The sequence below is a fragment of the Rhodotorula graminis genome (assembly GCF_001329695.1).
Source record: "Rhodotorula graminis WP1 unplaced genomic scaffold RHOBAscaffold_2, whole genome shotgun sequence".
In the NCBI taxonomy this organism is placed as follows: domain Eukaryota; kingdom Fungi; phylum Basidiomycota; class Microbotryomycetes; order Sporidiobolales; family Sporidiobolaceae; genus Rhodotorula; species Rhodotorula graminis.
In genome coordinates, this window is record NW_017264929.1 from 1,563,829 (window position 1) to 1,574,751 (window position 10,923).

Genomic DNA, 10,923 nt, shown 5'->3' on the forward strand with positions numbered 1-10,923 from the left:
AAATTAGCGGGAAAGAACGCCCTGTTAACTTGATCTAGTTTGACATTATGAAGAGACATAGAAGGTGTAGAATAAGTGGGAGGTTTGGCGCCGGGGAAATACCACTACGTTTATGTTTCGTGCAGTTATGCAGTGTGAGCGCGCCCTGGATCCACGTCGCACGAGCTGTGTGGGTGGACCGAGGACCGGGTGAGCAAGGGAGGTGCCGGGAGGGTCTCGAGGCTGGGAGGACGAGACGAGGGGGGTGGGAGGGACGGACCGTCGAGGCCGAGGCCTGGGTGGCGTACGAGCGGACAGCCTGGATGGCACGGCGGGAGAACATGGCTGCTGGTGTCGTGCTTGCGAGGGTGAGAGCTGGAGAGAGGGAGCCGAGAGCTGTGGGAGCAACCTCGTCGCCGGAGCTCGCCCTCGCTGCTGGCTCTCGCCTGCTCCTCGTCTGCTCTCCCAGACCTACAAGGACCACGTGAGTCTCCCACTCTGGCCAACACCCCGTCCCCCCTTACCCTCCCTGCCCTCACGCCGTGCCGCCGCCCTCGCCCCATCGCCTTTGTCCTCGCCCTCCGCGAGCGAGGAATATCTCCCGCGCGCTGCACTCGTCGCACACGGCCTCGAGCAAGGCCACTGCCGCGTTCAGGCTCGTCCAACTGCCTCGATCGACCGACTCGCACACGCGCCGCACCCCTCGAGCGCCCTCGACCCGAGCACGAGCAACCCGTCACCCTCGTCCCCCCTCCCTCGCGCGACCAACCTCATCTCGTGCCCCACACTCGCCGTCCCCGTGCACCGACTACCAGCCTCGCACTCGAACTCGAAGAGCCCACTAACCTCATCCCCCTTGTCCCTCGCGCAGCTCCCCATGTCGTCCTTCTTCCGCAGCGCCGCCGACTCGGACAGCTCGTCGTCGTCGTCGTCGGACGAGGAAGAGCTTCGCTCGTCCGGCTCCGACTCGGATTCGGACGCCCCGCAGGCCAGCAAGGCCCCCGCCGCCGCCGCCGCCGCGGGTGCCGCAAAGCCCCGCGGCCGCTTCCTCAAGAAGGCCGGCTCGGGCTCGTCGTCGTCCTCGTCGAGCTCGTCCGAGTCGGACGCCGACGACTCGGACTCGGACTCGGACGCCGCGCCGTCGCGCCCGTCGGCCGCCGCCGCCGCCGCCGCCGGAGCCGCTGCCGAGGGCGGCGCCAAGAAGCCCATGGGCTCGCGCTTCCTCAAGGGCGCCGCGTCCGACGACTCGGACGACAGCGACGACGACAAGCCCGCCGTCGTCAAGTCGGCCAAGGACAAGCGCAACGACGAGGTCGACGCGTGCGTCAAGGCCATCGAGAACGGCGCCAAGATCAACGACTGGGTCGCCATCTCGAACGGTGCGTCCTCTCTCCCTCTCCCTCTCCCTCTCCCTCTCTCTCTCGCGCGCACTCTGACACTGTCCTCCCTCGACAGAGTTCGACAAGGTCGGCCGCCTCGTCCAGAAGACGGACCCGATCCCGGTCAGCTTCTACCGCATCCTCGCGTCGCTCGACGGCATGGTCGCCCAGGCGCAGAGCGCCAAGAAGAAGATGAACGCGACCAACTCCAAGTCGCTCAACTCGATGAAGCAGAAGGTCAAGAAGACGCAGCGCGAGCACGAGTCGAGCCTCGCCCGGTACAAGGCCGACCCCGACGCGTTCGAGCGCAGCCTCGCCGCGCCCACCCTCGCCGCCGCCGCCGCCGCGCCGACGCCCAAGAAGGCCGCCAAGGGCCCGATGACGGTCGCCGCCGACGCCGACGCCGACGACGACGACGGCTTCGAGACGGTCGGCGCCGCCAAGCCCAAGTCGGGCGCCGCCATCGCCCAGGCCCAGGCCCAGGCGTCGTCGGACGGCATCTACAAGGCCCTGACGGCCGTCCTCGAGGCGCGCGGCCGCAAGAACACGGACCGCGGCGAGCAGATCCGCACGCTCGAGGGCCTCCTCGAGGTCGCGTCGACGACGTACCAGAAGATCCGCGTCATCCTCGCCCTCATCGCGGCCCACCTCGACTACAACCCGGCGAGCAACACGCACATGCCGCTCGAGGCGTGGAGCGCCGCGCGCGAGCAGCTCGACGCGCTCCTCCAGCTCCTCCTCGCCGACCGCAAGTTTGACGTGCGCGAGGAGGCGCCCGACTACGACGACCAGGTCGAGCGCACCCCGTCCGAGGCCGAGCCCGTCGTCGTCGTGCGCGGCAGCGTCATCTCGTTCGTCGACCGCCTCGACGACGAGTTCACCAAGAGCCTCCAGAACCTCGACCCGCACGCCGGCGAGTACATCGACCGCCTCAAGGACGAGCGCGTCATGTACAACACGATCGTCACGGCCCAGGTCCACTTTGAGCGCATGGGCGACCAGGGCCGCGAGCACCTCGACCGCGTCGTCATGCGCCGCCTCGAGCACATCTACTGCAAGCCCGACGCCGTCACGCTCGCGCTCGAGGCGTCGCTCCCGTCGATCGCGTCCCAGTCGTCGATCTGGGCCTCGTCGACCGAGTCGTCCAACGCGTCGTCGTTCTCGGCCCTCGCGCTCGTGCGCGCCCTGTGCATTCGCCTGTACAAGACGGCCAACTCGCTCCTGCGCACGCGCGCCATGCTGTCGCACATCTACCACTACGCCCTCCACGACGACTACTACACGGCGCGCGACATGCTCCTCATGTCGCACCTCCAGGACACGGTCGGCAACGCCGACGTGTCGACCCAGATCCTGTACAACCGCACCGTCGTCCAGGTCGGCCTGTGCGCGTTCCGCCTCGGCCTCATCCGCGAGGCCCAGTCGACGCTCCAGGAGATCTTCGCGACGCAGCGCGTCAAGGAGCTCCTCGCGCAGGGCGTCCAGGCGCAGCGGTACACGACCTTGACGCCCGAGCAGGAGCGTGCCGAGCGCGCGCGCCAGTTGCCGTTCCACATGCACATCAACCTCGAGCTCCTCGAGGTCGTGTACCTCGTGTCGTCGATGCTCCTCGAGGTGCCCCTCATGGCCCAGGCCGGCGGCGACCGGGAGCAGCTCAAGAAGAAGGGCATCTCCAGGACGTTCCGCCGCATGCTCGAGTACGCCAACCGCCAGGTGTTTACCGGCCCGCCCGAGAACAAGCGCGACCACGTCATGCAGGCGACAAAGGCGCTCCAGCAGGGCGACTGGCAGAAGTGCGTCGACCTCGTGCACGGCATCAAGGTCTGGGGGCTCATGCCCAACGAGAAGGAGGTCAAGGACATGATCACGCGGTCCGTCCCTCTCTCTCTCTGTGTCTCTCTCTTCTCGAGCGCCTGAGCGACCCCGAAACTGACTCGGTCCTTCGTTGCCGTCCTGCAGCAAGATCCAGGAGGAGGGCCTCCGAACCTACCTGTTCACCTACGCGCCGCACTACTCGTCCCTGTCGCTGCAGCACCTCGCCACGACGTTCGACCTGCCGCTGTCGGTCGCGACGTCGCTCGTGAGCAAGATGATCTGGACCGAGCAGCTCGACGCCAAGCTCGACCCGGTCACGCAGGTCGTCGTCCTCGAGGCGCAGGCCGTGTCGCCTCTGCAGCGCCTCGCGACCCAGCTCGTCGACCGCGCCGCACAACTCGCCGACACGAGCGAGCGCTACCTCGACGCCAAGCTCCAGGCGGGCGAGGCGCGCGACGGCGCCGACGGCGCGCAGGGCGGGCCGGGCGGCAGCGGCAAGGGCGAGCGCGGCGAGCGCGCACCGCGGCGTGACGGCGGCGAGCGACGCGGCGGCGGGAGGGGAGGTGCGCGCGGCGGGCGTGGCGGTGGGCGCGGCGGCGGAGCGGCGAGGCAGTTCAACCAGGGCCACCTCGGACGGTCGATCCAGGTCTGAGCTGAGCGGTGGGGCGCATGCGCGGTGGGGGGTGGTCGTGTAGCGGGCGACAAACGCCTCGCGCGTTAGAACGTTGTACTCGCAGGATCCTCTTTCTCTCTCTCCCTCTCTGGCTCGAGAGCTCGAGTCGAGGAGGAGGAGCAAGCGCAAGTTCTCTCGCTTCCGCGCTACTCGCTCTTCTGCGCCGACAGCTTTGCGTGTGCGTGCACAAGCTGCGCGGCCGCTTGAGAGCGCGTGCCGCAGCGTTGCCGAGGGTCCGTCATCGAGCGTCGAGAGAGGAGCGGGGAAGGTCCGGCTCTCGCTCCTTCCCACCACTCTCGCCCGCACCGACTCGAGCATGCTGCCGCCAGAGCTCATCACTGCGTGCCTCCAAGCCCTCGACCCGGCCAGCCCCGACACCGTACCGACCCTCCTCGCCGCCTCGCTCGCCTCGTCCACTTTCCGCTCGATCGCGCGCTCCTCGGTCCTGTGGCGACCCATCGCCGACGAGCGGTACCACCAGCACCGCCCACCCTCGACCGCTGCCGGCACCCCGCCCTTCCACGCCGAGGCGTTCGCCTACACGGCGCACCGAGCCCGCAAGGAGGTCCGCTCGCGCTCGCTCGTGCGCGACCTGCAGCGCCCTCGACACCGCCTCGAGCTCGCCCACGAGCTCCGCACCGAGCTCGGCATCGACGTCGTCGAGTCGCGCCTGAGCGCACCCGACCAGTTCACCGAGCACTCGCGCCCGGAGAGCTGGCTCTCGCTCCGGCACTGGGCCGGCGAGCAGCGCCGCCTCCTCCTGCGCGACGAGGCCATCGATGTCTGGCGCGGCATCGCCGAGCGCGACGCCCGAGGCGCCGAGGCGCCCGACGACTACGAGCGCGGCCTGAACGCGTTCGCCGCTTTTCGAGGACTCGACCCGGCGAGGCTCGCTCGCGACCGGTTCGACCTCGAGCGCAACCACCCGCGACTTCTCGAGTCGACGAGGTCGCTCCCGTTCGAGGGCGCCAAGCGCCTCGAGTGGCTCGCGCGCGAGGTCGTCGAGTACATGTCGAGCATCGGCCTCAAGAAGGCTCCCGACGGCGCGTTCCACAACCTGGGTGCGTCCCACCTCTCTCGTCCCTTTCATTCCGTCTCCCGAGGCGCAGGAGAGGCGGGCGCAGAAGGGTCACTGACCGCGCTCCTCCTCGACCCGGTCGCAGACAACCACTACGTCGAGCTCATCTGGCGACGCGCCAACACGCCCGACCCGGTCGACAACGAGGGTACCCTCCCGATGACGCTCGTGTCTATCTTCGTCGCCCTTATCGGCCGCCTGCCCGTTGCTCGCGAGCTCAAGATTCGCGCCAGGCCCGTCGGGTTCCCGGGCACCCTTCTCGCCATGCTCCGGTACGACGACGACGACGGCGGCACCGGCGACAGCCACGACGACTCGGTCTACATCAACGTGTACGGCGACGGGCGGCTCCTGAGCGCCGACAAGCTGCGCGACATGCTGCGCTCGATGGGTCAACCCGTGTCGGTCGAGTTCCTCAAGCCTGCGTCCGCTCGCGAGATGGTCCGTCCCCTCTCTCCTCTCGTGCCCTGAGTCAGGCTCGACCGCCTCGACTCATCTCTCGTGCGCCGACCCGAGACTGACACTGTCTCTCCCGCCTTCGCAGTGTCTCCGAGTCGGGCGCAACATCCTCACGTCGATCCGCGCCGGCGACCAGTCGATCGGCGTCCCGATCTCGCACGAGACGGCGACAGCGTCGCTGTACTCGGTCGCGCACGCCCTGTTCATCCTCACCGAGCCGCTCGGCGGCGACCGGGCCGTGCCCGTCGCGAGGGGCACCGAGCAGTTTGCCGAGTGGGTGCGCTCGCTCATCCAGAGCGAGTTCCCGCTCGACGTCGTCCACCTCGAGACGAGGGTCGCGCCCGTCCTCGGTGCGACGCTGCGGCACAGCATGCTCGAGCTGTGCGCCGCCATCAAGGACGAGGACGCGTCGGCGCCCGAGCCCAAGCTCGTCAACGGCGTCATCCGCCACCGCATCGGCCACGTCTTTACCCACCGCCTGTTTGGCTACGACGCGGCCGTGCGTGGGTGGGACTACAAGTGCGAGGCGTCCGAGCAGTGGATCCGGCAGATGCGCGTCGACACGCTCCCGTACGGCCGCAGCCAGCCGTTCTACCACGTCGTCGTGTCGGACGGCAGCGCGCGGTACGTCGCGCAGGAGAACGTGACCGAGGTGCCCGTCGCCGACGACGTCGTCGAGCGCTTCATGGACCTCGAAGGGTTCGGGAGGTACTTTCGCAAACGCGAGCGGCGCGAGGGCGACGGCCGGTGGTGTTTCGTCCCGAGTCAGGAGGTCGAGGCAGAGTACCCGGACTCGTAGAGCGTCGAGCGAGCGGGGCGAGTTTCGTAGCCGGCGAGGACGAGCTGCATCGTCGGCGCACGTTGCACTTTCTTTTGGCCTCGAGAGGACACAGCGCTTCGAGAGCTCGAGAGGCGAGCGTGCGAGGCCTTCGACAATGATGAACACCTCAGTCGCGCATGCTCGGACGAGCGACCGAGGGCGACTCTGCGTCGAGAAGGTCCAGGAGGAGGGACGCTTTGACCTCTCGCAGACGGAATCTCTCGTCAGCGCTTCCTGCGAGACGACGAGCAGATTTCGCAAGGTCCTCTCTGCCTCTCGTGCGACGATAAAAGTGGCACAGAAACCGGTCCCAGTTGCACGCCCGCCGCGCTCGTCCCCCCTCCTCCTCCTCCTTCGACCTCGGCGCCGCGCGCGCAATCTCTCTACTTGGTCTTGCCGAGCCCGGCCGCATGCTGCGTCGTCGCCTGGATGCACCGCGCCATGTTGCTCCGGAGCTTGCCGTCCTCGAGGCAGAGGAGGCCCGCGATGGTGCAGCCGCCTGGGGCTGCGAGTGCGGCGAGAGGGGAACGTGCGCGGGAAAGGGGAGGGGGAGGAAGGAGAGAGAGAGAGAGAGTCAGGCGTGCTCTCGACATGCGTGACAGGGGTCAAGAGGACGAGGGCGAGGAAGAAGCAGGCGAAAGAGAGGGAGAGAGAGAGTGGAACAGGGAGAGCGACGCACTCGTGACGCTGTCCTTGAGGGCCGCCGGGTGCACACCCGTCTGGAGCACCATCCTCGCGGCGCCCTGCATCGTCTGCGCAGCGAGCTCGAGCGCCTCTGAGCGCGGGAGGCCCATCATGACGCCGCCGTCGGCCATGGCCTCGAGGACGACGCACACGAAAGCTGGGCCCGAACCGGCGACGGCTGTCACGGCGTCAAAGTGCTGCGAGCGGCGGCGGCGGCACGAGTGAGTTGGCGTGCGAGTGAGAGAGAGGGAGAGGAGAGAGGGAGGCGGGGCGCACCTTCTCGTCCATGAAGCGGCACCGGCCGAGCGGGGTGAAGAGGGCCATGAGGATGTCGCGCTGCACGGGCGTCTTGGGCTCGTTCGGGTCGAGGCTCGACACGACCGTCATGCCCTCGCGGATCTGTGGGGCGCGTGCAGGAGTGTCAGTCGCAGGGTCCTGAGGCGAGCGCGAGGACGCAAAGAGCGCACCTTGCTGGGCGTGTTGGGCATGCTGCGCACGACGGTGCACGACTCGGGGACCCAGTCGCGCATCATCGAGATGGTGGTACCGGCGAGGATCGAGATGAGGAGCTTGCCCTCGAGGGCGTCCGACATGCCGGGCTGGAGGAGGAGGTGGGCCGCGAGTTGGGGCTTGCAGCTGCAGAGGCGAGCGGGCAAGGTCAGGGTCGCGTTTGACCGAGGGACGTGACGACAGTGAGGACGGACCAGAGGAGGATGACGTCCGACTCTTTGACGCTCTTGACGTTGTCGGCGGCCTGGCGGACCTGGACGAGGCCGCCGAGGACGCCCAAGTCGGCAAAGGTGCGCCTGAGTTTCTTTGCCGACTCTGCGCGGTTGACGGTGGCGATGAAGCGGTCTGGGAGCGAGTCGGGGTTGCTGTTGGGGTCGAGGATGAGGCTGCCCATCGGAGTGGACGGGCCCGAGTCGTCGGCGAGGCGGGCGCCTGCGCCGCGGGGCGACTGGAGGTTGTCGAGGACGCCCGAGAGGACGGCGACGCCCATGGTGCCGCAGCCGAGGACGCAGAGCTGGTACGGCATGGTGCGAGGGCGATGGGAGGGAGAGGTAGGGTGATCGAGGTGGGGGTCGCGGTGAGGAGGAGAGGGGAGACCGAGGTGGGCCGGGGGTGGTCGGGGATGGGTTGGTCGGCGAGAGTCGAGCTGTGCTGCTGTGGATCTGGCCTGTTCGAGTCTGCCGAGTGTGTCGAGGTCGAGAGAAAGCGAGATCAAGCTGCTCGAGCGAGATCCGACCAAGGTTGACTCCCGCATCTGCCCCGACCTCGACAGCAGCGTGCGAGCTAGTTACTGCCACCATGGGCCTCGTCGACTACGGCTCCGACTCGGACGACGACTCGAACCACTCGCCAGTCGCTCCCACCGCCCCCGCCGCCTCGTCCTCGTCCTCATCTTCATCAGCTCGAGCTCCTCCACCTCCCTCTCGACCCTCGGGCCTCCAGCTGCCACCGCCAAAGGCCTCCGGTCAAGCACCTGCACCGCCACCCAAAAAGCCCAAAGCCCCCGTCCGCATCCTCCTCGACCTCCCTCCCCCGTCCTCCACCTCGACCTCCCCCGCCCAACCCGACTCGGACCAGCCCGCCAAGAAGCGGCCAAAACTCGCCCTCGGCGGTACCAGCTCCGCCTCGGGCTCGGGCGGCGGCCTCGCCGCCATGCTCCCAAAGCCCAAGAACGACTACAAGCCCGCCCCGTCGGCGTCGGCATTGTCGACCAGCGCGAGGCCCGCTGCCTCTTCCTCGTCGGGCACGGGCATCGACGGCCTCTTTCCAGGCGGCGAGACGGGCGGCGCGAGCCCGAGCGGCGCACCGGCAGGCGGGCCCATGTTCCTCCCGCCCTCGGTCGCCGCCAAGCACAAGGGCAAGGCGCCCGCAGCTGCCGCACCGCAAAAGCCCGCCGAGCCCGCCGTCGACTTCTTCGGCATCGGTGCGTCGCGCTGGTTTCCCTGCCCTCGATGCTCTCGGCGGCCTACTCACGCTCGCCCCTCGCCCCGTAGGCTCCGTCACTTCGGCCCCGACACCCTCTGCCTCGTCCTCCTTGACGTCGTCCAAGCCCTCGCTCGGCATCTCGTCAGCCCCCTCGATCTCGTCCGCACCTCCACCCTCGTCGAGCGCGTCGTCGTCGTCGTCGGGCCAGTCCGCCGCCGCCGCGTTCGCCCAGCCGACCGCCGCCAACCCGTACCCGGGTTTCACCATGCTCCCCTCGGGCGAGTGGGTCGCCAAGGACCAGGCGACGTACGACATGTGGGTCGCCTACTCGGCTGCCCAGGCCCAGGCGGCCACACCGGCAGCGGCGCCCAAGGACAAGTCGGCGCGCGAGTTTGACGAGGGCGCCATCGCCGAGCAGGGCGGGCTCGTCGACGTCGACGAGGCGCAGCGCGCGCGCGAGGCGTGGGCCAACAGGCCGAGCCAGGTGCCTGGCCAGGACGGCAAGGAGACGTACAAGACGTCGGCCGACATCAAGGGCGTGCGTCCCTCTCTCTCTCCCTCCTTGCCTCTTCCTCTCAAGCCGTCCTGACACCCACCACGTCGACGCTCGACAGATCCCGAGCCAGATCGGCGGCATGGCGCGCCGCAAGCACCAGCTGTCGTCGCTCCTCGCCGCCGCGCACGACAACCGCGCCGAGCTCGAGGAGCGCATCGCCCAGGCCCGGGCCAACCGCAAGGGTGCCGGCAGCAAGTACGGTGCGTCCTACTGTCGCCTTTTCTCTCTCTCGTTCGCTCTCCCTCGGGCAGGACTGACTTGGGCTCGAGCGCTCGCAGGTTTCTGAGCCAGCGGCCCGTCCTCGTCGCCGTCGCGCCCGTTCCTCTCGATCTAGCGCTCTCGTACCGTGTGTCCTGCAACGAGCGAGTTCTATCATTCGCGCGCGCGCTACAAGTCAAAGTCGCTGTCCGAGTCGTCGCCGCCCTTCTTGGCCGCCCTCCTCCTCGCGTCGCTCAGCTTGGAGCCCTGGCGGATCCCGCTCCTCCTCCCACCGCCGACAAACGCCTGGTCGTCGTCGTCGCTGTCGGCCCCGCTGCCGTCCTCGTCGCCGCTCGTCGGCCGCTCGGGCCGCCCCTCGCCGTGCGTCGCGCCGCCCTTGGACAAGGGCTGCGCCGCGTCGGACCGCGACGCAAACTGGGACGAGACGGGCGCGGCGTCGTACCCGACTTTGAGGTGGAAGTCGATGCCGCGGAACGCAAACAGGACGCGCTCGACGTCTGCAGCGCGCGGGCGAGAGAGGGTCAGTTCGTGCGAGAGAGCGAAAGAGAGAGAGAGAGGGGACGCACCCCTGAGCGTCGCGTTCATGCCGTTCATGCTGCCGAGGCCGACGATCTGGCCCATCAGGGCGCCCTTGCGGTACACGAGGAGGGTCGGCACGTTCTTGTCCGGGTAGTTCTCGATGCAGTGGTCCGACACGATCGAGACGAACTTGGACGACGGGTACAGCGACGCGAGCTCGGCAATGAGCGGCATGAGCTTCTTCGACTCGGGGACGCTGTCGGGTGTGGGCGGGCGGTGTCAGTGGCCTGCGAGAGAGAGAGAGAGGACGAGAGAGCGGGACGGACCTGTCCTTGAAGAGGATGCAGACGACGCCGATGCCCCAACCTTCTGGCTCGCCGGGCAGCTCCTCGTTGCTCGCCTCGGTCACCTCGCGCGTGTAGTCGACCTTGCCAATGTTGTACACGCGCCCGAACCGCCGCTTGTCGAGCGCGTCGCGCTCCCTCGCCTTGCGCGCCTCGAGCGCGTGCTCGAGGTCGGCTCGCGACACGATGTCGTCCTTGGCGATGTCGAGGTCGTCGAGGTCGAGCTCAGACAGGGTCGGGCTCGCGGGTGCAGGGGGAGGGCTCGGCGAGCGAGAGCCGGACGACTCCTTGGGCGGGATGATGCCGTGTCGCCTCAGGGCGTCGTTGAACTCGGTGTCCTCGTCGTAGTTGATCGGTGCCTGTGTGTGCGCGTGGTCTGTCAGCTCCTCCAAGTCGAGAGAGGGGAGGGAGTCGAGGGAACACGCACCATGGCTGATGAGACGAGAGAGGGTCGGCGAGGGCG

General features: G+C 68.5%; 5 protein-coding genes across 5 annotated transcripts; 3 read left to right on the forward strand and 2 right to left on the reverse strand.

Moving 5' to 3' along the window:
* Nucleotides 1-856: 856 nt before the first annotated feature.
* RHOBADRAFT_48045 (uncharacterized protein) lies at nt 857-3,929 on the forward strand (the record flags this gene model as incomplete). The annotated part of the gene is made up of 3 exons (XM_018415087.1): nt 857-1,358; nt 1,435-3,229; nt 3,318-3,929. The coding sequence occupies 3 exons, from the start codon at nt 857-859 to the stop codon at nt 3,823-3,825; spliced, it is 2,805 nt and encodes a 934-aa protein (XP_018273887.1). The 3' UTR covers nt 3,826-3,929.
* A 233-nt stretch (nt 3,930-4,162) lies between these two features.
* RHOBADRAFT_41837 (uncharacterized protein) lies at nt 4,163-6,182 on the forward strand (the record flags this gene model as incomplete). The annotated part of the gene is made up of 3 exons (XM_018413961.1): nt 4,163-4,907; nt 5,010-5,365; nt 5,469-6,182. The coding sequence occupies 3 exons, from the start codon at nt 4,163-4,165 to the stop codon at nt 6,180-6,182; spliced, it is 1,815 nt and encodes a 604-aa protein (XP_018273888.1).
* A 315-nt stretch (nt 6,183-6,497) lies between these two features.
* On the reverse strand, nt 6,498-7,923 carry RHOBADRAFT_34036 (uncharacterized protein; the record flags this gene model as incomplete). Its single annotated transcript, XM_018413166.1, has 5 exons — nt 6,498-6,708; nt 6,883-7,084; nt 7,164-7,286; nt 7,355-7,523; nt 7,592-7,923. 5 exons carry the CDS (start codon nt 7,921-7,923, stop codon nt 6,587-6,589), a joined length of 948 nt encoding a protein of 315 aa, XP_018273889.1. The 3' UTR covers nt 6,498-6,586.
* Nucleotides 7,924-8,161: 238 nt separating this feature from the next.
* On the forward strand, nt 8,162-9,712 carry RHOBADRAFT_51643 (uncharacterized protein; the record flags this gene model as incomplete). The annotated part of the gene is made up of 4 exons (XM_018415940.1): nt 8,162-8,820; nt 8,891-9,360; nt 9,437-9,578; nt 9,666-9,712. Exons 1-4 carry the CDS (start codon nt 8,196-8,198, stop codon nt 9,710-9,712), a joined length of 1,284 nt encoding a protein of 427 aa, XP_018273890.1. The 5' UTR covers nt 8,162-8,195.
* An 18-nt stretch (nt 9,713-9,730) lies between these two features.
* RHOBADRAFT_51644 (uncharacterized protein) lies at nt 9,731-10,890 on the reverse strand (the record flags this gene model as incomplete). The annotated part of the gene is made up of 4 exons (XM_018415941.1): nt 9,731-10,094; nt 10,164-10,372; nt 10,443-10,819; nt 10,882-10,890. 4 exons carry the CDS (start codon nt 10,888-10,890, stop codon nt 9,766-9,768), a joined length of 924 nt encoding a protein of 307 aa, XP_018273891.1. The 3' UTR covers nt 9,731-9,765.
* Nucleotides 10,891-10,923: the final 33 nt, after the last annotated feature.